The sequence below is a fragment of the Dunckerocampus dactyliophorus genome, chromosome 2, assembly GCF_027744805.1.
Source record: "Dunckerocampus dactyliophorus isolate RoL2022-P2 chromosome 2, RoL_Ddac_1.1, whole genome shotgun sequence".
Lineage (NCBI taxonomy): Eukaryota > Metazoa > Chordata > Actinopteri > Syngnathiformes > Syngnathidae > Dunckerocampus > Dunckerocampus dactyliophorus.
In genome coordinates, this window is record NC_072820.1 from 19,304,076 (window position 1) to 19,329,539 (window position 25,464).

The 25,464-nt window shown below is 43.5% G+C and overlaps 2 protein-coding genes across 2 annotated transcripts in view; both read left to right on the top strand.

Moving 5' to 3' along the window:
• Nucleotides 1-508: 508 nt before the first annotated feature.
• On the top strand, nucleotides 509-15,625 carry dnaaf11 (dynein axonemal assembly factor 11). Its single transcript, XM_054768771.1, has 12 exons — nucleotides 509-611; nucleotides 3,302-3,469; nucleotides 3,540-3,617; nucleotides 3,708-3,880; nucleotides 3,964-4,154; nucleotides 4,239-4,394; nucleotides 8,528-8,605; nucleotides 8,727-8,792; nucleotides 8,854-8,923; nucleotides 9,776-9,871; nucleotides 10,083-10,171; nucleotides 14,735-15,625. The coding sequence occupies exons 1-12, from the start codon at nucleotides 602-604 to the stop codon at nucleotides 14,922-14,924; spliced, it is 1,365 nt and encodes a 454-aa protein (XP_054624746.1). The 5' UTR covers nucleotides 509-601; the 3' UTR covers nucleotides 14,925-15,625.
• A 2,920-nt stretch (nucleotides 15,626-18,545) lies between these two features.
• The window catches only part of kcnq3 (potassium voltage-gated channel, KQT-like subfamily, member 3), a 30,763-nt gene continuing 23,844 nt past the window's right edge, over nucleotides 18,546-25,464 (top strand). The window contains exons 1-2 of the mRNA XM_054767705.1: nucleotides 18,546-18,903; nucleotides 19,265-19,684. Of these exons, the coding sequence (XP_054623680.1) occupies nucleotides 19,386-19,684 (299 nt within the window). The 5' untranslated portion in view covers nucleotides 18,546-18,903; nucleotides 19,265-19,385. The remainder of the gene's footprint in view (nucleotides 18,904-19,264; nucleotides 19,685-25,464) is intronic.

The window sequence follows — 25,464 nt, forward strand, 5'->3', positions numbered from 1 at the left end:
ACACACATTTTACCTTACCTTAAATACATACTGTATAATCTTAACACACATTCGCCATACTGCATCACACATTTTTGAGTAGGAAACATGACTCTTCATAAATAACAAACTGGTTACCATGTGTGAGAACATTACTGGTTTGAACCCTCCCTCCCAGAAGCTGGATAATAATTATAATTCACACTTTGGTCCTTGCGCTGTTACGTGTCCTGCGAAGTGTTAACCATTTCCTTCCTTACCGTAATAGTCCGGAAACGGACGTAAAACTAAAAAATAAAAGTAGTCTACAACAATAGACCGAAAATGGACGTAAAACTACTAAAAAAAAGTCTCGTAATGAAGACGTCAACAATGCGTCTTCATTACGGAGCGGCCGCGTTTCATCCACATGACTTGTTTGCGCTGGGTAACAATTCCAAGGCTAAGATCAATAGTTTGCGAATACAGGTGTTTTAACACCAGTAAGATGTATGTTTGATTGTGAACGTTCTTTTGACACGCGACAGAAGTCGTGTGTGTGTTTGTGAAGTTAGTGTTTACCAGTGTGCTTGAACGTAACGCCATGGTTGGTTTCCACAGCAACGATTGACAACAGACGAAGATGGTTTATAGTAAGTTGACTCTTGCTCGACAAAAATCTGACTTAACCACCTAAATAACTAACGAGGTGTCTGGTTGGTTTTATTAAATTAACTAATTTATTAATTTAATAGCTAGACATAGTAACATTGACTGAAACACGCAAGTTAATTGGCTACCTTAAATCCCTTACTAACTAGCTCACCGACTTAGCAACCCATTTTTGCCTCCCAAAACGTTATGGAAACTTACAGATTTTGTTGCAGAAACGTTTTTTTGGGGGTTTTGAGTATCTGATGGTTGCCCATTGGTTGTAGTGGAAAGTTTTGTTACGTTTTTTGAACGTTGCGTGGTGGTTCCTCTAACGTTCCCTCAACAGATGGATAGATGTTGTTTTTTGGGTACCTGCTGGTTGCCCCATGGTTGCGTTATAAACGTTATGTGTTGGTTGTGCCTTTTGGTTGTATTGGCAATACCTCGCAATCTTGAAAACAATTACCTTTGTATTATAAATTGATTACTTACCTGCATGTGCAAGAGCATGCTGGCAGTAGTGAATGAACAGAACAGGAAAGTTTGGCAGGATTTTAAAGTTTACTGCAACATGTAATATCAAAAAATACAAATAAAAATACAAATAACAATAGATTAATGACAACATTAATACAACAGTGTAAGGCAATATAAATGTGAAAGGTGCAAAAGAAGCTGATGAAAATAGGAAAAACGCATAGAGAAAAATGTACAAACTGACTTTCCACTGTCCTAATTTTTTTTCCCACCTGACCTAAAAAGAATAAGAAACAAAAGAATAAATACATATTCACAAAGCATGACAAATTGCAATTTTCTGATCACCACAAGTGATTGAAGGGCTATCACTATGGAAACGTTTTCAGGTCAAAACGGCAAAGTATTTTATTATTTCAGCCTCTCATCCACACTGAAACTGTGATCTGGGTGCCCTGAAACGGTATTTTTTGAAAACGGCTTCCAGAGTGGGAAAATCGTTTTGGTATGGACTAGCAATTCGTTACTTTTAAAAAACGATGACAAGGGCGACCTGTCACCGTCACATGACCACAATCCAACATAATATCTGAATATTTCTACTGTCATAACTCTCCCAGTCAACATTATCCAGGTATTTTTTTGTCTTATATTCCCTAAATGACGCATATGTAATTCCACTTTATCATAAGACGAGCCTTGGAAAGCGGAGGACGACGGACTTATGCGCATGCGTTTTTTTTCCTATGATTTGGTGTGTCCCGTGGTTCCGTCCGTGGGTCTGTTCACAGCGCCACAATAGGTGATCCCTTGTATTAGATCATTTTCACTCAGTTATCCGTTCCCACCTGGATGCAGCTATTTAGTAATCCAGCACAGAGTGGATGCAACTTTTTTTCAACCCGCCAAAAAATCCCAAGAACGTTCCCGCGTGGACAGGGACAGAAAGATTTGAAATTAATTTCATTATTTTCACCAACAGAGACAAATAGAAGGGTTTTAATTTACCACCTATGTGGGGTGAACTTGATTGTTTGACAGATGAACTCCTCAAGCTCTGCTCCTTTCTGGCCAGGGAAATTCTTCTGACAAGTCGCAACAGTAAAAGTCAAAATGAACTCAAGTTACACATCAAAACCTCATCAGTCAAGTTTGGCATGATATTGAAGTGAGAAATAAACTAATACTAACGAAAGTTAGTTTGCAAGTTCCTGCTCATTAAATGGCATTAAAGTGCACCTTGAAGTAGGTCCAGAGATGTATACATTGGTATATAAGACCTTTCCAGTCCCAGCTGACTGGCTGCTTCGCAAACTGGGGTTTGAAAAAGTGTATCAGGGTGACAGGCTGCTTACTATCTGAATATCTAATTTGCTAATTAAAATTTATTGTTTGGTGACTGAAAGACTTGACCCAAAACTTAGATTGAACATCTCCAAAAATCAGGCAAAGTTGAAGTTTTGAAAATTTTATTGAAGAAAACATCACAAGCAAAGTTGACAGGGCAGTCTCTGGGCACTATTTGCATGCAAGATCTCTTCCGTTGAGTCGCCAGCGCTGGGCTCACACTCTGAAAAGTGGGCCCTGACCCCTGGACACAGCGCCTTTTATAGAGGGTGTTGGCGTCTTCTTGTTCTTATCCTGATCAATCCGATGGATGCCCAGTGGTTCTGACTGGCTTGAACCAGTTTGGGCCAGCGTAGGGGTTTTTCTCTCTATCAGGTCAATGACCTCTAGTTAGAAGGCTCTAGCTGGGGTCAATGAACTTTACCTAGCCGGCCTTAGCTGTCTGTTAATCAAACCTGTCATGTGTTTGATACACCTATCACGTGTTTGTTAAAGCATACGGTTTGGGGGGAGATAAGCAACGTGTGTGAGTGCTGAGCAAGGATGTGTAGCTAATAATAATACGAGGCAGCTTGCCCTTGATTGGACTCCTTCAGTGGGTTCCATGAACCTTTTTTCCCATAAAGATGAACATATGATCTTATAGTGGATGAAAAATAAAAGAATGATAATACTAACACAGAAATGCTAAATATAGAAATCATGAATATAGCAATAATTAATGTATAAATAATAAAATGACTCACAAACCAATACATGCACACTCTTAAGTATACGGGTTCTCAGACTTACTTTAACATATAAGTAACACCAATAGTCAGGGTTACTGTAAGAAATGGTCTGTTTGGTGGTTTTTTTTTTTTAGTTACAGAGGATCTTATTCGGCGGCGATCCGAGCACAACGAGTGCCAAATCTTCTCCCTAGAGGAGGTATCTCTGCACCAGCAGGACATCGAGAGGATCGAGCACATTGACAAGTGGTGTAGAGACCTGAAGATCCTCTACCTGCAGAACAACCTCATTCCGAGGATCGGTGAGCTCTTTGATGGCCTGCCTGGTCCACATGTCAGCCTTTAAAATGTTCTCCTCCTTTTCCATCTAAGAGAACGTGGGCCGCCTAAAGAAGCTCGAGTACTTGAATCTGGCCTTGAACAACATTGAGGTCATTGAAAACCTTGAAGGTCTGTATGGGAGTGTGTTGACAGCAAAGACTATTGACCTTCTTCATGTCCCTCAGTTGTGTGTGAGTGTGTGTGTGTTTGTGTGTGCAGGCTGCGAGAGTCTTCGCAAGTTGGACATGACAGTGAATTTTGTGGCTCGTCTGAGCAGCGTGGAGACGCTGAAAGACAACATCCACCTGCGAGAGCTCTTCCTGGTGGGGAACCCCTGCACTCAGTTTGAAGGCTACAGAGAGTTCGTGCTGGCCTCGCTGCCACAGCTCAAGGTCAGAACTTTCGCTCCGTGTCTGACTGACACAGACAACATACAGTCATGTCTGATGTCTACTTCCTGCTTGTCTCTGCTCAGTCGCTGGATGGGATAGACATCACAAAGTCGGAAAGGATCAGAGCATCTCAGCGACTGGAGGAGGTGAGGAGGCATGTCCTGGAGCAGGAGGAGGAATACGTGAAGAGGAGAGCCAAGGAGAAGGAGGAGGCGCAGAAGAAGGAGACAGGAGAAGAGACAGGAAGTCAGGAGAGGGAAGGAGGCCTCGGCAGGTTGGAGTCATGTGACCACTGATGACATTTCTCAAGTCTTAAATGTCAGACAAGAAGAAGTGATGTGTGACGTTGTCCTCACAGTCCCACCTTGGAGGAGAAGAAGGAGATGGTGGAGACTACAGAGTTGGATGAGGAGCAACGTGAGAAGGAATTCTGGAACACTCCATGTCCTTTCACCCCAGAATCCCGTCTTGAGGCTCACCGCCACCTTGAGGAGAAGAGGCGGGCCAAGGAGAAGTAAGTACTACTACTACTAATACATTTTATTTGTTGGTGCTTTTCAAAACACCCAAGGTCATCTTACATGCAATAAAATAATCACAATAAAACATACAAATAAAAATAATAATACAAAGGGGGAACAGTCACTCAATACTAAAAATCCAATGTCAAGACGAGTAAGCAGCTTTGAACAGGTGAGTTGTGATTTAAAAATATCAACAGTGTCCATTAGACGGATGTGTAGTGGAAGAGCGTTCCAGAGTCTGGGTGCTGGGCAGCTGAAAGCCCGAGCACCAAAAGCAATCATCTTAAAACGAGGAGTGGCGAGCAGGACAGCAGATGATGAACGGATTGAGTGGGGCGGGATGTGGGGGGAGATCAAGTCACGCAAGTATGGGGGCGCCAGGTTATGGAGGAGGTGTTTATAGAATGCGTTGTCGGACAGGACGCCAAATTAAGGGTGTGATGTGGTCAGTATTTAGTGTTGGTTATAATTCTGGCAGCACAGTTTTGAAGAAGCTGAAGTTGATGGGTAAGTTTCTGTGGAAGCAGTGGTCGAGCTACGGGGTGCCAGGGGTGGCTGTGACCACCCTTGGTCACACTCCAGCCACCCCAGTGGCCACCCCCATGGCTGAGGGATAATTTTGTCAAACGCGGCTCTGTGGTGTACTTCAGCCTAACCGCCGTTTCCGCTTGGATGCATTTCACTGCAGCACACAACAGAAGAGAACTGCCTATTTTGTGGAGGAGCTGTCAATAAAACCGTGTCTTACATGAACTGCAAGCGGTAGGTAAGTTTTTCATGATTACTTTGGTCGGTTCCTGTCAAGTTTTTTCACTATGTTGACTTTGACTTAAATTCTGAAGCATGATTCCACACATAAATCTGATAATACCGGAAGCTCTCTGTAGCAGCATGAGTGGGCATGTAAACCAAGGAGTCCAGAGTTAAAACAGGAGTGCCGATCAGCATCCACTTCCGTATTATGCCCTGGGCGGGTTTGGCCGCCATCATGGTGAGCAGATTCCAGAAACTATGCATTGAAGACATGTCCTTGGCACACTGCTCAACTATTAATTGTTCTAATAGAAGGTCCAAAAGCAGTGGCGGAGCTACGGGTTGGCCAGTTTTGGCCGTGGCCACACCTGGTCACTCTCCGGCCACCCCACTGGCCAACGAGACAATTCAGGTATCAACTTATTGCCACCCCTATGCGAGTAATGGTCTCACCTTGGCCACCCCAATGAAAAATTTCTGGCTCCGCTACTGTGTGGAAGACCAGTAAGAAGGGCATTACAGTAATCAAGGCGAGAGGTGACCAAAGCATTAATGAGAATTTCTGTCGAGTGCTGGGAGCGAGAGGGTCGGAGTCAGGAGATGTAGCGAAGATGGAAGAAGGCTGTGTGTGAAATATTATTAATGTGGGATTTGAATGAAAGTTTGCTGTTGAGGATTACGCCGAGGCTCTTGACTTGTGAACGGAAGGAACTAAACAACCATCGAGTTTAATGTTGAGGGAATGGGCTTTGGAGAGATGACTTAGAGCCTACAAGAAGAACTTCACTTTTATTGCCATTGAGTTTAAGTTTAAGCATATTCATGGACATCCAATTAGTGATGGCCTGAAGACCGTCTGTAAGGACAGTCAGGGGTGATGTTGAGGAGGTCTTGGTTGCGAGATAGATCTGAGTGTGATCAGCGTAACAATGAAAACGAACGCCAAAATAACAAAAAATATTACCGAGGGAAAGAAGAACTGAAAGAGGCGGGACTTATTATCAAACAGCACATGACTAAAGCCCTTTAAGATGCACGTTTTATTTTTACCACGAGGGGTCGCTACAACACCAATCAATCAACATGACAGCTTCCTACACAGAAGACTGACCCAACACTCTTACTCGATTTAGGGTGAATCCCAATTCTACCCCTTAGCTCTTCACCTTCGTCTTACCTCTTGTCTTACCCCTTTACCCTACCCCTTAAAACCAAGAAGCCACTAAGAAATGGGACACCACTTGATTCTCATTACACCATCACTCTTCACTGCTTGCTGGCTGTGACATAGGCAGATAAGTAAATTGTTCATAAAATATGTTTCCTAATATAAAGTAAGGTGCATACATTTATACATACATACATTTATTTATTTCACTGTTACATGGCCTACCTCACAACACCTTTTTAAAAAAAAATAAATAAAAAGAACACATTTTTAAAAACTATGGCATTTATTGCATAACAACAACTATAATAAATAACAGCTTAAAACCAGCACTGTAACAACATTTATAAAAATACAAAATGTATCAAATATACATATGAAACAGAAATAACAACATAACAAACTTGATGAACATCAAATGTATAAAGGTCATCGACCATTATTTCAAGGTTTAAAAAAACTCCCTGTTTTGGCTTCGCTCTCCTGCTGTTGTCGATGTTCTCCCTCAGAGTCTTTTGTAAGAAAGTCCAGGATGGCATTTTGTTGCATTTGACTTTTCCATTGGGATTGCAGCTTTTGAATGGTCCTGGAGCACTGTTTGGTGGAGCAGAAGGCAGACTTCCGTTGACTCAGCATCTCCGGCAGGATTGACACATATGCATGATTGACACATATGCATGATTGATGGGCTACAACTATTGACTCATTGTAAATACAATACTAATAGTAAGAGTATTATAGTAATAGTGTGCTGAAAACAAATATAGAGTAATGGTTAAAAGAAAAAAAAACAGATGGGACAACGTTAGATTCCAAAAGTTTAATTAACATTGATAATGTGATGTGCTGTCCACATATGGCCATGTTGTTTACATATTTTATTTAGCTCACTTCTTGACCATCTGTACAGTATGCTGACTACAATAAACATATAATACTGTATCTCACCATGAGAATTATTCCTGGACTAGGTTGGCTATAATTCAGAGCAAACAGACTTCACTACCATGTACGTTACATAAGTGATTAGATTAGCTAATAGATTAGCCAATAGATTAGCTAATGTAAAACATGAACGTCACAGCACACTTCACTAATGAAGCCTGTCCTCGGTAAGGAGCGATTTTAAAATACAGTTTACAATTAACAGGCTGATGTGGTCGCTATCTAAGCATTGTCTAATCATTTATGAAATGCAGTAGAATTGCAGTTAAGTTAGATATCGGTGTTATTCAGGTAGTTGGCAACAATCAACATTTAAAAACATTGCGAATATTTACGTGGAGTAGCAAGTAATTGAATATGTACTAAAACATGAGTGACATTGCTGTGAGAATGCGTAATTACTTACATTTATATGCTTCTTTCAGTCTCTGCTCTACCGCCTGTAGTGTTGTAGACTCCTCCTACCCCTTCATTTAAATTCTGGTCCCCGGCCACACTTGGTTTCTAGGGCTCTACACCCCTTAGGACTTAACCCTTGATTTAAGCTTGACTCCTGTGAACACGCAAAATTTTGGGGTAAGGGGTAAAACGTAAGTGATGGAATTGGGATTCAGCCTTACTTTCCTGGATGGCCACATACTGGTACTTTGTGACTCAAGCATTCTTCAGGTACAGAGCTAGATGTGACAGATCCACTTGATAGACCTTCACACAATCTTGTTTCCCACCACCATTATGCCTCCACTCATATGTCACGTGACTACCAGTGGCTTATTGCTGCTGCCGTATGGTCCACAGGTTTCACAGTGGTCCACAGTGGTCTGGGTCCAGTGTGGCCTTAATGGAAACATTAAGATAGGAAGTGTTTCATCTCAGTCCCACTTGAGCTCCTGGCAGCTGCTGCACAATGACCAATGGCAGTGATGGACGGCCGCACTCGCCATGGCCTCGACCGCCACGCGCCTCTTCACCTTCTCAACAATGCTGACTCGATGAATGTTTCCTGTTTCCTGCCCCACAGCCATCACGCCTGACCCTCATGCACGGCCGGCAGAGATGAGGAGTGAACACTTTGAGGGAAAACATCAGATGGAACATTTTTGTGTGTGTGTGTGACTGTACTTTCTTAAGAGGTTAGCGGGGTGAAAGATTAAACCTCCTCAGGAGCATCATGAGAATAGATCACAAATAATGTTATTGTAACGCACAACGCACACACACTCACACACAAGTTGATGATGATGTGTGTCTCTGCAGAAGCAACGAAAAGAAAGCAAAGCCCCCAAGGACTCTGATAACGGCTGATGGACGAGTCTTGAATGTCAATGAGCCCAAGTATGAATATGCACACACACACACATACACACACACGGGGGCACATGCAGACCCATCATGTGATGTTTGATTGAGGCTGATGCCAATGTTGATGTTTGAGTATATGCTTCTGACTTACCAGGCTGGACTTTTCTCTGACTGAAGACGATGACTACAACAGGATTCTCCTAGACCTGCCAGTGTACAGGTACGCACGCATGCGCACACGGGTGAGGTGACAAATGTTATCAAAAGCTTGCCTCCCACAGACACATGGACACCTCCTTGATGGACGTGGACGTGCAGCCAACGTACGTCAGAGTCACCATCAAAAGAAAGGTACTCCATACCATCGTCATCATCATCATGGAATCACCATACTGTCTTGATCAGCAACCTTTCCTCCATTGTCATAGAGATAGTTAATGTAGCAGCATCAGTTTCGTCTTGGAAATAGTTACTCCAGTAGCATTACTATTATCATGGAGATAGTCCAGCAGTATCACTGTCGTCGTGGCGCTTAAGTTACTCCAACATCAGTACTGTCATAAAGTTACTGCAGCATTCTTGTCGTCATGGAGATAAAAGTTACTGTAGCAGTAGAACTGTTGTCGTAGAGGTCATCATTGCGATGAAGCGGTATATCGTCACATGGTCATTGCGTCACATGTGACGACACACCAGGGATTTACTGGGGCTAAAAACATGATGCTGCAGGTTCCAATCCAGCCACAGCAAATCTGATGGCTGGTGCTGAGTCATCCGGTTGGTTGCTGAGTCAGCAGACAGGGATATGTTGATGGAGGGGTCCCAACGGAGGTCATCCCTGCGTGACACAGCGGTGATCGGGGATGCGCCCTGCAGTGACCTTCCCGCCTGATTAAACAGCTCATAAATTCAGCTGCTCTCATTTATCGCAAGCAAATTAAAGTCCTCAGCTCGCTCGTGTCACGTTGCTGTGGGAGGGATGCTTGTTTTATGGCGGGGGTCAGCATGGAGGCACGGGAGGGCTGATTTTAGCAGGGACAGACACAAATTTATAGTGGTTTCCCTTGAACCCCCTGTACATCGTTGCTCACTTTATCCTGCTGGCTGGTCTCGATCACATAAGTTGTGTCATAAAAAGGTGGAATCCTGATGAACTTTTTTTTTTAATCAATGTTAAAATTATGACACATTCCTCTTCTGCAGGTGTTTCAGTTGCTTCTGCCAGCTGAGGTCAAACCTGACAGTTCCACGGCTCAGAGGTCCCAAGCTACAGGCCACCTCCTCCTGATCATGCCAAAGGTACGTGCATGCATTACTGTGGGGGTGGGCGGGGCTATTGGGTGTGTTTGATTGATGTTTTTGGAGGGTTCAGGTGTTTGATTTTGCTGATCTTCGACACGGAGATGTCATCACTCATCATTTGCAAAGTTCATCCTTATGTTTTAATCACTGCTTAAATGCCATACTGCTAACATGCTTTCCCTCTTTGGGATCTTTTGGGATCTTGTAGGCTCAAGGTGAAATCAAGGTGACAAAGACCGGCGCACGTCCGTTCAGAGAGGACCACCACCATCGAAACTCGCCTGATGACAAAAAGAGGTAAAGCCAGGCCCCCAACTCACCGTACGTTGAGCTCAGCGATGCCCAAAGGTCATCCAAACATTCCAAAAAGCGTTTTTCAACGCAACCTTTGCAGTAACCACGCAAGCAAACACAACCTGATGGTGCAAATAAACACACACACACCAACAAGCAAGTAAACATACACCCGTGATGGGAGTACAAACACACACGCATACACACACAAGATGCCACTCAGCAAGATCACATGACAACATACAGTAGTGATGGGGCTGAACAGGTTGACATCACATGTTAAATACATCACCAGATAGTGATGACGTTTTGGCCCCTCTCCATGGTGCTGCCATCATCAGCGTTTTATAAGCAGGACGGCTTGTCGTCCTTCACCTGAGCTGCAACCAGGCTTCAAATGAAACATTTGATCAAAAAGCTGCACTCGTTGAGGTGACAGCTGACTTATTTCATCTGGACACTATTAGGGACGACTTCTCACCCGCAGTTGTACCCACGTTGTGCCTGTGGTGACCTTTCCACGGAGGTCAAGAGGTTTTTTTTTTCATTTTCCACCAACAATAACCAGCTAGTCATCATTGCAGTGGGCGGGACTAACCTTGTCAGGGACTGAGATGGTGGTTCCAATTTATTAACTAGCTGACCTCTAAGTGTTTTCTGATGAGTAAATATTTCCTGAGGTCACAATAACGCGCCAGTCCACGTTATTCTCTAGCGCTGCACGTCATGATGGTGTCCCTCGGGATTGATTAGATGATGTTTGTTTACACCAGCGCCACATTCATCCTTCAACCTCTGACCTCTCCTCCACCTCCTCAGCGCCCCCTGACCTTTGTAACTGTCAAACAAATGACTTCATCAATGTTGCAGAGTCTGCAGTTCATCAACAAAAATTACATGCATGATATCATCATTCCTCATTAGCTGTGGGATGAAACAACCTCACTGGCAGCCACGTTGTATTGATGACGCTATGAATCCCACCATCATACTATCATGGTAGCGTGTTATCCTGCTGTCAAACTACCATGTTGTTATTCTCCCGTACTACCATTGCTGTCATGCTATCACGCTATGATGCTCTCATGCTGTCTTTTTAAGCAGCATCTTGTCCACAAAAAAACACTTTCACTCACTGACTCACTTAGATTTTGGACAAAGGTGCCACGCTTGAGTGAGGATGTGTGTGACGTGACCAGGTTCTAACTTTATGTTAGTTTGATTTGAAGTCATTTCACTGGAACGCCGGCGGGGAGTTATCAGAACTTGTCCATCCGGCCTTGCAGAACATCTCATCCAGCTCTGGCCAGTGATTGGTTTAGTCTGCCTCTTATCTGAGTGCGAGCAGATGGGATTAAGATGGGACCTGTGACATGACGAGATGTCCAGTCTTTGCAGAGTTGGTCCCCAGCGACCCGGCTGCAGACGCTAAGCAGAACACGCTGATGCTGTCACAGCAGCCGTATGCAACTCAATTAGCTGGCCATCGCGACGGCCAAGAGTGGCCATGTCAGGCTCCACCTCTGCAAATGTCCCTGACAGCAACTTTCTTCAGGGTCAGAAATGTCTCAACATGAGACACGTCTACATGAGCAATGTGACACCATCTTCAAACCATCAAACATCATCAAACATATCCAAATGACCTTAAGGTTCCAGATGAAGAGCAGCCGTGTTGACCATCTTTATTTATTTATTTATTTTGTTCTGGAGAAGGCACACAAGAACTAATAAAAAAAAAGTCACACATGAAATGGCAACATAAGATGGTTTGAAAAAAACGACTTGCTGAACCTAAGCAAAACTAAAATAATATTATTTGGTAATCACAGAAAAGACATTTATGCGCAAATACAAATAGGCGGTGTAGACATTGATAGGGAGAGCGAAAATGCATTTCTAAATGCTACATCAAAAATATACACATTTTGTACACATACACATACTTCAATGCTGAACAAAGCAGCATTTGTTCTGGACCAAAAGTCAGTCCATATTCTCTGGTGTTACCATACCAAAGTTATTGTGCATAGATATGAGGAAACCACTACAAAGGTACACTTCACTCACTAACTGTACTACAAAAAAGGTCATTTAGGATAAGCCACAATGCCGGCTATAGAGAACATACAACCCCTTTATCCCTAAAAACACAATTATTCAAATTTGCTGATCTGGCAAACTTTCAAACTGAAATTATGCATAAACAAACAATAACTCGTTGCCCAAAAATGTAATATCATTCTTCTCAACAAATATGGCCTTACAGAAAAATTGAACTTAAAACACTTACATGTGCGAACAACACTAAAAAACGTCAGCATATCAGTATGTGGAATCAAACGGATTGACTAACGATCTCAAACAATGTACTAAATGAGCCACTTCAAGAAACAGTACAGCAGTTGATGCTTACAAATCCTGAACCACAGTGTACATACAATGTCTAACCACTCTTGTACTTACTCCTTATTCTTCATTTCATAGGACTAACTGAAGCATTGAATTTCACTCATCATCGAACAATATTTCTGTCAGCTATTAACGTCATAAACAGTTATTATTGGAGCTGTCAATTGATTCAAATATTTCATTGTGATTAATCGCATTATGTCCATAGTTAACTCATAATTAATTGCACTTAATAGAAATACATTTTTATCTATAATAGCTTTTTCATGTTCTGTGTTTATTTTTGTCTTTTATTGTTTATTGTGTATTGTTTTTTATTTCTTTGTTACCTACCGGAGGATTACAGGAAACTAGCGGTTTTGCTATAATCTGTCATATTTACATGTGTATTGTTTGCAGATGTTCATTAATATACATAAAACACCTAAGAAATACCTAATAAATAAATCAATTAAAAAAATAAGTAGGGATGTAAATCTCTTAGTTACAAATGTGATCAAATTTGGAAATATAGGCCATTATTTTATTGAAAAAAATAATATAAATTTAGAAATCCCCCAGTTTTTGCATGTTTAATGTGATTGGCGTTTTGTCCCACTTCATCTAACAGTCCTTGAAAGCACTTTCTCACGTCCCATGCTACACAGGTAGACTACTATACTGTATTTTTACCCTTTTTCTTTCACCTCATATTTGGTCCCAAATGCTGGTACTGTGTGGGAATTTATAGAGGTAAGATTTGATGACCTTATTGAGTGCTAGTGTGGGTGTTTGTTCGGTGCACAGCCTCACTGGAAGACAAGTCTGGGCTCGTGCTGGTGGATGGTGGTCTGTATTCATTTCAAAATTTTATGTTGTTCCTGTCATAGTTTTGCACAATACACTAGGTCTCCAACTTACGAACATCCGACTGGTCTATATTTTATTTTATTTTGCCTTGTAGTCGCTCAATCAGTATTTATACTGCTACATGCTTGACCAGTAGAGGGCATTGTGACACTGCTAATGGGACCAACAGACGCTGGAGAGCGAAAGCTAAATGGAAAGCTAAATTGTAGCTGTATGATACAACCCGGACAGAGCGTGTGATTAAAGTTTATGAAGAGTTAATAGGCCTGCTTAATTCTACACCACCCACAGAACACTACCTCTTTTAGAAGAGTCTAACGATGACGATTTGTCCTTTTTTCAATATCTTCTCCTCCTTCACCACCACAACGACGTATGCTCGACCACTCCTCTTCAAAGGTAAATAACATTTATAATAACATTTATTATACAACATAACATTTATTATTATATCATTTTTATTATTGTTTTTTTCATTAATTATCCTCGTTTAATATTACTACTGCATCCAAACTCATATTTACATTGGCATCTAAAAAAGACATTCGTTGGCTGGGACACTCGTGTGCCAAGGTGCTTCAGTATGGGTGACAGTAGGGAAGTGCCGGCGGTGCTTCAGTACCTTCTCGCTTCTCTGGCAAGTAGAAGTAGTCTGTGACAATTCTAATGACAGCAACAGTAGATACAAAAAACTTTGCTCTCGTTGTGACAGCCATCTGCCAGGTCTTTGAAGCTAAATTTACCAATCAAAATACCCTTTCGTACTTCATATCTACTCAATATTTGTTCCCCCTTGTGGTGCCACAGTCACTGGTGTTTGCCGAGGGTCAAACAAGACGGTCGCATGTTAATCGCGTGTCCAAAAAAAAAATAGTGCAGTTAAAGGAAACTTCCGTTAATACTTTATTAACACGTTAACTTTGACAGCCCTAGATGACTGTTATATAATTTATTTATATTGATTTGCAAACCTTAACTTTTATTGTAACACATTGTTATACTGCCTTATAATTTTCTTATGTTATTTTAGAATGTGTAAAGGGTACATGTTGAACACAGATAGTGAACAAATGTATTAGCAATTGATGTGAAATGGAGGGGGGGGTAGGGATAAATAAGCTTTGCTTCTTCCTACTGCTTTTTGAATGTGGAATAGTGAATTGTAATATGTAATGCATTCCAATGTAACATGTATGCATGTTCAAAATAAATTCAACCATGACCATGAATATAAAATAACCTAAGTGACATCATGTAAGCATTCTCTAGTTTACGTGTGTTCATTGGAGCCTTTTGACCTTGCAGAGAGCAGAATGTTCCAGAGAGGCTGGAGGTGGACTCCAGCAAAGCCATGGACCTCGCCAACATCGTACCATGCCACAGCGCCACCAAAGGTCCACTGGAAGCATCTTCATGGAGTCAAACCGCCGTTTCACACTCTGATGTTCCTTCTGAGGACTTTGTGGACAATCCAGATGTGCCACCACTCATTTAGTCCTTCTGACTCCACTCTCTCCCATGGACCCACCTGCTACCAGGATGTACAAAGTGGTCATCCAGTCAGCAGCCAGGCCTACAATGTCTGATTCCCTTGTGCAGTCATAAATGTTTCACAGCTCAGTGGATGTCCAAGAAAACCTGTCATGCTATCATGCTGTTACGATATGCTGTCATTCTATCATGCTGACCTGGTGGAATGAAGAAAAAGATGAAACTGATAAGATGATAGGATGAAGATGTTGGCTCTGCAGTGCTAACATGGCAAAAAGGAAAAATGTGCTCGCCTGATTTTTGTGCTTCAGAGCATAATGTCCTCTGAAAGGCTCAGCAGTCACGACCTCTCCATGTTTAGGACATGGCTTCAATGTTTGTAAGCTGCAGAAGAATTTGTGAGAAAAGTACTAAAACCATCCATGTTGGATCAGACTGACTCCACTAAGTAGAAAAAAACAACACCTGCATCCTCCTCTGCTCTACTCAGTGATTTCTGTCTGTTGCCATGACAACAAAAGCTTTAAATACTCCAACTCATGGTGCTGACTCGGGTCAGGCGGCCACTACTTTGCTCTTCTTCCTCGTCTCATGTCAAGCTCTGAACTTCATTTTTTACACCATCCATCTTCTATTCCGCTTATCCTCATTACGGTCGCATGGACGCTGCAATCTATCCCAGCTGACTTCGGGATAGATTGTACCCCTTCGGGCGACAGGCGGGGTACACCTTGGACTGATCGCCAGCCAATCGCAGACAACCATTCACACTCTCATTCAGTCGCATGTCACCTGCATGTTTTTGGATCTGGGAGGAAACTGGAGTACCCGGAGAAAACCCACAAACTGGGAGAACATGCAAACTCCACACAGAAATGCCCAAGGCAGAATCGAACCCAGGTCTTCCCGATCTCCAGACTGTTACTGTGTTGGCCAAGATGCTAACCACTAGACCACCGTGTGGCCCATCCTTAATATCCCACGTTTTCCATTACACGTATTCCCATTGCAATTTATGTATTTTTTTCCACATTTCTTAACCGATTCACAACATTAAAATGACAAATTTCCACATGCTAAAAATTCCAATTTTTCCCATAATTCCACATTTTCCATACAGCATTTGAGCTCATCTTCAGCTCTTCAGTATTCATACGCATTTTTATACAAAGGAACTTCTCTAGTATAAAGAAGTTCCCTTTTATACAAAGGAACTTCTCTCTTGCTGCACAGTGGCTTAGTGGTTAGCATGTGGGCCACACAGTCAGGAACTCAGGAAGATCTGGGTTCAAATCTCTGTGTGGAGTTTGCATGTTCTCCCGGGCATGTGTGGACTTTCTCGGTGTACTCCCACATTCCAAAAACATGCATGTTAGGTTAACTGGCAACTCTAAATTGTCCATCGGTATGAATGTGAGAGTGAATGGTTGTTTGTCTATACTGTATGTGCCCTGTGATTGACTGGCGACCAGTCCAGGGTGTACCCCGCCTGTCGCCCGAAGTCAGCTGGGATAGGCTCCAGCATACCACCGTGAACCTAGTGAAGGATAAGCGGCATAGAAAATGGGTGGATGGAACCTCTCTAGTGGTGCTTGTTATTTTATGTTGTATTGTTGGAACAAGTAAACAATTTTAAACAGTTGAAATGAATATGGTGTTTGTTATTTTGGCTGTGTCTGTTAAAGTGATACGTTTTTATTGTTGACCAACAGGACCAGGCCAGTGCTTGGTGCCCGTGCGATGACCCCCCAGTTTCCCTCCTTCAGATTCATCAGAGATGTTTTCCAGGTGATTGAGAACGCTCACTCAGACATCGTTGACTTGACCTCAAGAGTCGTGAAGTGCGGCCTTGACAGCGCCATTAGCAGAGCTGTCCTGGTGATGAATAGATGACCGTCCATGACTTGCTGCTTTAGCTGGAGCTGTTGGCATTGGCCGCTCCGTGAATGACGAGTCAAATCTCAGGTGGCTCCGTTAACGCCACGCTGTCGTGGAATCATGGATGCCATCTTGGAATGTGTCTTGAGAGAGATTCCATTGTTTTTACGGACTGTCTTGCGCTCCCTACCTTGTTTTTGGATTAATTATTTAAGTAGTGGGAGTATCACCCACCAACCCCCCTGTACATACCACACATCAGCACCCCGCCTCCCTCCAGCTCTGTCCTGCATCCTCTCTGATGCTGGAAACTAATCTTGTTCAGTCTGACTTGTCCTTGCGACATCACACAGGTTTATGTACTTGTTTCCCGACGACCACGATGGTCTTCACAGCATCATACAGAAAACATGATGATGACAATGATTGCGTGAAATGGCAAGCAAATCCAGAACTTCCCATTGGGAATCAGACAAGCTGGGCCTCCAGGAGCTGTTGTGTAACAGGAAGCTTCCGCCAGAACCGACGCTGAGCTCAGCGATTCTTTTTCTGCTTGCCCACTTGAAACTGAACCTCTCCTCCTCCTCCTCCTTCTCCACCTTCCCCTCCTCCTCACTTCCCAGCGAAGGCACGGAAAACAAGTTTGTCCATGTTTCGGCAAACACCAGTCTATCTTCTACACAGGGATTGACCGGCAGGAGACACAGTGATGATTGACAGATGAGTGAGTACACGTATGTGAGAGCATTACCTTGGTAACCACAGCTGGAACATCTGAGCTAAAGTTTGGACGTCCAAGTACAAATGAAAAGGTTTTATTCAAAGAAGGACTGCGTAGGTGAATGAACCCTTAAAGGCCAAGATGCCCACCCTGCCCCCATCGCTCCCATGCTTCTCTGTAACATGACGCATGATGAATGAAGGATATTGATCTTCCATCAGCAGTCACATATTGATCTGCTATCAATCTGATACAATTCTACAAGTGAGGCTTCGCATTAACGTCTCTGCTAACCTTGGTAACCTTCTGGTACATTTTAGAAGTATATGTCCATTCTAGAAGTCTCCATTCTCGAAGTGTCCTTTCTCTATCCACCAACACTGCACTGTTTAGCTCCGCCACGTTAGCCACCTGACCACAGTGATCGGTACCCTACAGGAGGCTGCCAAAAGTGTCAGATATGAGTTGTGTTGGTATTTTCTGACTGGAGATGTCCTAACAAGTCCACTCCCAGCAGACACTTTATATGCGTCTTCTTTCATGTAATTAGTCCCATCACAGGAACTGTGAGGACCACAGTGATCCAATCTATTTGAACAGTGCCATATGTCACTGTGGTCAGCTGCTCTGATGTTTACTAGGTTTATTACATTCATCACAAACATGACCATCAATTATTGTACTGAGACATCTACCTCAGCCCTTAGTGACTGACTGTGTGCGTGTGTGTATGTGTGTGTGGTCGTCAATCACACAGAGAAGCATGTTTATTGATGAAGCAATTGAATGTTCATTGCTCATTGCTATTTAACGCTACCTTCAATTGGCTGTCAATCAATATTTGCTTTATTGATCTGATGGGTGGATGAGCGTGCATGAGGAGCTCAGCAGTCCATCTCACGTTTTGTTGTTCTCATTATGATGTTCTCATGATGATGTAATGATGTTGTTTTCATGTTCTCATGATGATGTTCTCACGTTGTTCTCATGATGACATTGTCACGATGGTGATGATGTTCTCGTGTCAGCAGTATGACTGTTGTTTTTCCTTTCAGCTAAGAGGAGCTGAGCTGGTGCGTGCTCGTGCAGCTCCCTCTTGAACAAGGTGTACCCCCCCCCCCATTCTGTGCGTGCACCCCCTGTCTTGTCTGCGTGCACGCGCACGTCGCGTCCATGGTGTTAGGCTTTCTCGCTGCTGCTCTGCTTCACTTCCTCTATCGACCTCCTCCACTCTGCATCTCTGCTCTCCATCCTCCGTCTCCACCCTCCTCTTCCATCTCCCCTTCTTCCATCTTCTGTTTCTCCTCCTCCTCCTCCTCTTCTTCGCTTCCTTCGCGAGCTTGATGGATGCGGGCAGCCCAGGAGACAGGTGCCATGCACGCTGGTGAGTCTGCTTTGTTTCCTCGTCTGTTGTTATTTGGGGTTATTTGGGGCGGGCGTGCGTGTGTGTGTCAGCGAGGCTGCTGCGCGCCAGGTCTTTGTCTGCTACGCGTGCGTGACGACCAGAGCAAATGTGTTTTTTAGAAGTCAATTAAGGACTTGAGTGACGGGGGCCTCGGAATGCGCGTGAGCGTCATTTCATTTAATTGAAATCCTGTACGTACTCAGCGCTCCTCCTTGTGAGTTGATGTTAGAGTTTGAGTTGATCTTACCTCACTGAGTGTTTAGTCTTGGACTTGTTACTGCCACCACCTCTTCTTCTTTTTCTTCTTGTTCTTCCTGATTGGCCTGGTCTTGTGTTTCAGTGTCATCACTGAGCCCCTCCCTCTACATCCTTAAATGACCCGGGGCTGAGAGGTGTGTGGGGGGGAGTTGGTCCAGACCAGACCATGGCATGTGGCCCGCCGTGGGCATCCAACACTGACCATGGGACTTCGGTCCAGGACCGTCGCTAGCAGCTCAGAGGAGCACAAGAGGGATCCACTGGACCAGAGCGGCGGTGGCGGGGGCGTGGACAAGGATGGTGCCCTGCTGCTGGTGTCGGCGGGCCGGGAGGACTACAAGCGGGCCTCTCAGGGCATGGCCATTGGACTCCTGGCCAAGACCCCCCTGAACTACAGCCGGCCTGCCAAAAGGAATAACATCCGTAAGAGAAGGATCCAGAACCTGATCTACGACGCCTTGGAGAGACCGCGAGGATGGGCGCTGCTCTACCACGCTTTCGTGTGAGTAACACCATCACAGCACATGTCACACCCGTCACACACTTTCACATGGAGGTTCTGGTTCTTGCTCATGAAGGTGGTATCAAACTTCCAGCAGATGTCACCACTAAGTTTGTTTTTGGAATTTTTGGCTCCATTTCCTGCTGGAAGCTGTCAGTCAATCCAGACCATCCTGATGATGCCATCAAGAATGGTCCAAATGTAGAGAAATAAGGCGAATGCTCCACAGACCTCCCCCAAGGCTTCATTTCTCTCCAGTCCTGTAGGTGACAGTCATGCTATTATTAAGTGTCACAGTGTGCTATCAAACTAGCTAACTACTAAATGTGATTCCGTGCAGAGGTAAATAGTATAACTGATGTGCCCACTCGCACTTCCTGTCATGTGACTCCAGAGCATTGGCATGCACGTTTCAAAGTTCAGGGCGGAAAGCAGAGCTTGCGTTCCCCTCTTGTCACATTGCTTCAGTGACATTGAGACATCTGTCGCGTCTACCGACGCATGGTGCTTCCAATATGGCCGCCGCATATGTGCTGGTGTCAGGGTGTCAGCCTTTTGTCAGCCACCACCTCACGCGGGAAGAGAACGTGTGACATCATCAGAGCGGTGCCGCGTCAGCTGTCAACTTCAAAATGTGCCAGCGTCTTCTTGCAGAAAACCCTGACGTGTTGCCAGCCGGTCTCCATGGCGACATCTGGTCAGGCCGATGAATCAGTGACCTGATAGTCACCTTTGACCTTGTCCGGGTGTCCAGACAACTTGCCGTCTTCATATTCCAACCTGTCCTTCACTCTGGACACGCCTCTTCACCTTCATAGTACTGGAGGCCTTCTGCTTTGACCAGCAGGTGACGTGACACCAACATGATGCTGATGGTGGTCTCTGATTGAGACGCCAACATGCTGTTGTTTGACCGAGAGAAGACGTGATCAATCCTAATTCTTATTGGGTGTTATTTTGTCGAACGGGCAGAAATTATTGTGTGAGGTCACATGATGAGTTTGAGAAGTCACATGATGTTTAAGATGACTAACACATAGCAGTGCTGAGCAGTAATTAGGGGGTGTTTCACCACGGCGGAGGTCTTGAGCCATCATGTGCAGAAAGATGCTGATTGGTTTGAATTGAGCTGACGTGAGGCCTTTAGGGAGCTTTGATCTTTCTGACATAAACACGCCGTGCTTGACAATATTTTCAACATTTTCCTGTGCATTCAGAGCATTGCCAAGATGGACACCCCTTCAGGGGGTTGCTGCTGGCATTGCTGGCAATTAGTTTGTCTCTGTTTTCTAATCTGACGTTTATCTGCCGTTACCGCTGACAGTCAGCAGGAAGCCACCTGGACCTGTCAATCTTCATCACTACTGGTCATGTGACCACCTCTATACGTGCACTAGTCATGTAACAGTCGCTTTAGATGTGCACTGATCATGTGACATGGCGTGTGTTTCCTAATCAATGGAAGCATTAGGAAGTGCTAACAGTGTTTAACAGCGTGGCTAATGGTCACTCTGTGGTCATTTAATGCACGTTGTTTCTGCGAATGGTGAAGTCGTTAGCGGCAACTAATCAAACCATTAACCCTCCCATCCCCACTGCAATATAGATGAAATAGTGACTACCATGTGACCCCACTCCTCCTTTAGTGGCCATCGCGCTGCCCACACGTTTGACGCGTAAGATTGGATGAAGGTAATTAGCCACATTTTACGTGTTTTCTTTTTAAACGTTCCTGCGGTTCTCTGGGACCCATCTATAAAGCGGTGCTCAGGCCTTGAGGGCGCACAAGAAATGGGCAGATGTCAAAAAGCACGTATGTGTGCAGAGCAAGTGTCTCTAGGATGAAGCTTCAGGAGGCCATCAGCCACATTATGAGTGAGGTGTTAATGCAGCAGAAAGAACATGCAGAGTGTATACACTAGCACAATGTAATATTGATATTACTGATATTAAATATTACTGATATTAAATATGACTAGCTGTTAAACACATACAAACATAGGCATGCTAATTTTACTGTTTGTTACGTATGCTTATAAGCATTAGCAGTGGTCGTGGTAATGCTAATAAACAAATGTTAGCCACTAAGGTGCTAATAAACAAAATAGAAAGAGTTAAAGTTCTCCAGATGTTTATTTTAGTGTCGACATGGTTGCACAGGCAGGTGGCTAATGGTGACGCCTTAGCTCGTTTGTGACAGAGATGGGGTATTGGTGTTCAGGACAAAATGATGGATTGTGGGAAGAGGAGTCATCAGAGTGTCATTAAAGGTGCAACATGAGTCCACTTTTATTGTAATGATCTTTGGAGGACTACGCATCTGTGCCGCATTAACATGTCGACGCCAACCATGATGAAGGACGTGAACTCTTTGACCCGCCATTTCGCTCTCATTGCTACGCAAACATTTCACGCTACAAATCATTTGAACGCCTACGCATGACAGGAGTGTTTGTCTCTACTTTATGACGATTATTACTATTACTACACGCTATTACATCACAGGACCTTTTGACTCCTTCACTCACATTACCTTTACCTCACCTTTTTATTACCGTACTTTCAATTTGTCTCGTCTTCTGCTCCCTACCTGTCCTACTTTATCTGCTTCTTGTACTATTTACTGTAGTAGCAGAAATACTAATATTGATGATAACAGATGCAGTGATCAAAATATTATCAGCAACACTTGTAATAATAGTAAGGTAATAGTAATATTTGAAGTGAGAGTAATAGTAACTGACAAAATAGACTTACTGTATCTGTCAACCTTTGCCCTGGGAAACTCCCATATTTGACCTTCTTTTCTGGTGCCCTCCGATTTTAATAGTTTCCCAAGTTTTTCCTGTATTTTAACTTTCATGAAAAAACCCCCACAATTTCTCGTATTTTCAAATGCAAATGTTGACAGGTATGAAAATAGTACAAACAGTTGTAATTATAGTAGGCTACAAATAGTAGTAGATATAGTGCAAATACAAATAGTAATAGTTAAAGTAGTAGTAGAAAGTAGTAGCTGCCGATCCGCTGTATTTGTGAAGATCGGATAATATCAGCTTCCGTTGTACCGTGGTGAAGTCAGTTTCACGTTGGACATTGTATATTTGGCTCTGTAGCTATAGAGGTAGTTCCTTCTCACTGTGCCCGGACTGCTGCGTCATGGTACGGGGAGCTCGCACGGGAAGTGCTGCTCTGACCACTGGTTGCTTTTTATAGGGGCCGCACACACACTAGTAAACATGTCGAAATGGTGGCAAAAACCTTGGAAACTCCTCTGTTACTGAGCATGAATGGAAGCTAGTGGAGTTCACTTAGTTTAGCTAGTGCAGCTGTGTGTGTGTGTGTGCGCGCGACTTGACCATGTTGTGTTGTACTGCTTTAATGTGAGGACCATTTTCCAATGCAGGTTCTGAGTGGAAAAAGGCGAGAGGCACGTTTATTCTTGCACCCAGCTCGCATAAACCATCAATTGCCATTCTCAACACACACAGCACATTCAGGCCTTCAAAATAAGAGCTCTTTTCGTCACATTTGTCTAATTGTGTAAAAAAAAAAAAGGTGTAATTATCTTACAGGTATTTAGGTGTAAAATATCTTACATTATTAACGCGATTGGAATTTCATCGTTGACTACATCTTCCTTAATCACAAGCATGGGAATTACAGTTTGTTGAAGATTTTGTAGCAATATGTGCTGAGGCTCCCATCCCATTAGAAAAGTTAGCTAAGCTACACCCATTTCTCAATTACTGGACAAAATGGGCCAATGATGTGTTGCATCAATACATTTTTTTGTAGATTTTTGTATTTTATTCACTAACCCAAATAACACACACTCTATGCTGGTAAAATAAATGGAAAAGGTAAAAAACTAAATTCTAAAAAAACAGGAAAAACTGAATTTGGGAAAAAATAAAACTGATTTCATAGGGAGATAGTTTGTTAAAAAAAAATCATATATTCTAAATCACACCACAAATTGATCTATAACCATGTGAAATGATTAATCCTACCCTAAAAATATTTTGCACGCTCATTTTTTCCAATGTTATCTTTTATTGGATGGACTTTTATTGGAGTAGGGAGCTGACTCACAGAAGGTTGAAACAAAGCCAAACTATATTGTTGGTCATGCTGGGTAATAAAAAAGTACATTCAGCAATACTTTGGTTGCATTATTTTTAATGCTTTGAAGAGCTGTTTTCATAACCATATTCAATTCCACAAATTCATGTTTGTAACAAAAGCTTATTATTATTGAAAAAACAAAAATCGGATCGGATGGGAAGCCAAAAAATGTGGCTCTGGACATCCCTAGTAGAAATAGTAGTAATAGTACAAATAAAGGAGAAATAGTAGTAAATAGTAGTAATACTGAAGTTCATTTGAACAATGAACAATGTTTGGTTTGACAGAAACAGTGAGGCGCACACACACGTACTCATATAGGCAGCTAACCTGATATGTAACTCTTACGTGCACATATACACAAATACAAACACACACACACACACCCATGTACACACACACAGAAGTGGATCGATGGGGGTCGGGGAGACGGAACGGTAAGACCCTGAGGAGGATGATCTTACTGGTGGCAGAAAGAAGATCTGTCCCCCTGACCCCAAACCTGAGCCAGGTGGGGGTGTGCTGGTTAATGTTCTCTCATCCCTGCTACTTCCTGTAGCACCGTGACGCTACCACACACGTTGATGATGAACACACAATGTGTTTTATTAGTGAAATATGAAAAAAGCTTAGCAGTTAGAATATTCAGCAGCATCACATTTCACAGTCCCCCCCCCCCCCCCTCCGCCCCCCCCCCCCCCCAACAGCCCCCCAGCGCTGACTGTGCAGTCACTACAGCGTGAAGTCCACTCATCATTTATTCATGCTTTATTTTGCATCCTTCCTAATGGAGCCTCTTCTCTGCTTCCTCCCTCCTTGGAACGCTTCCTGCTTCCTGACAGCAAAGAAGCCTCTGATTGGCCGCCAGAGGAGGTAGACATGTTGGTTTGGTCCTTTTGGACAACAATGACTTGGTCATTGTCCAAATTCCATTCCGAACTGCACATGACATTCAATAGCTGAGCATTAGCAAATCATCCATCCATCCATCTTCTATGCCGCTTATCCTCATAAGGGTCGCAGGTATGCTTGAGTCTATCCCAGCTGACTTCGGGTGAGAGGCGGGGTACACCCTGGACTGGTCGCAAGCCAATCTCAGGGCACAAATAGACAAACAACCATTCACACTCACATTCATACCTATGGACAATTTAGAGTCGCCAGTTAACCTAACATGCATGTTAGTGCATGTTAGATGTGGGAGGAAGCCAGAGTACCCGGAGAAAACCCACGCTCGCACGGGGAGAACATGCAAACTCCACACAGAGATGCCTTAGCAAATCATTTAGTTCTATTTAATTCTATTCTATTGTAAATTATCCTGAGTGTGTCCTTGCTTCTATTGGTTGGCTTTCAGGGTCCATTTTAAACATCCTTCTGGTTCTGCTGGTCCACTAAAAAGTGTGACAACCAGCAGGGGGCCTGCCAGTTGTGAGTGCGGGGCGAACACACTTTAAAGCCGAAGCCCTGTCAGTGATGCAGGCCCACGGGTGGCATTTGAAGGGCGGGAGAGGACACAGCGGGGGGGCTGGCTGAGGGATCAGGGAATGCTGACACCACACGTTGGACTTTCCACTTCAGAACATTTGCAAAGGACACCAATGTTCCCTCTTTGACAGAACAAGCACTTTTGTGCCTCAGTGTTAATGTTT

What these genes read in the sequence shown, in the direction of transcription:
- dnaaf11 (XM_054768771.1), top strand. An exon ending in CAACCTCATTCCGAGGATCG is followed by an intron (nt 3,470 to 3,539) that starts GTGAGCTCTTTG and finishes TTTCCATCTAAG; the next exon opens with AGAACGTGGGCCGCCTAAAG. An exon ending in GAGTCACCATCAAAAGAAAG is followed by an intron (nt 8,924 to 9,775) that starts GTACTCCATACC and finishes CCTCTTCTGCAG; the next exon opens with GTGTTTCAGTTGCTTCTGCC.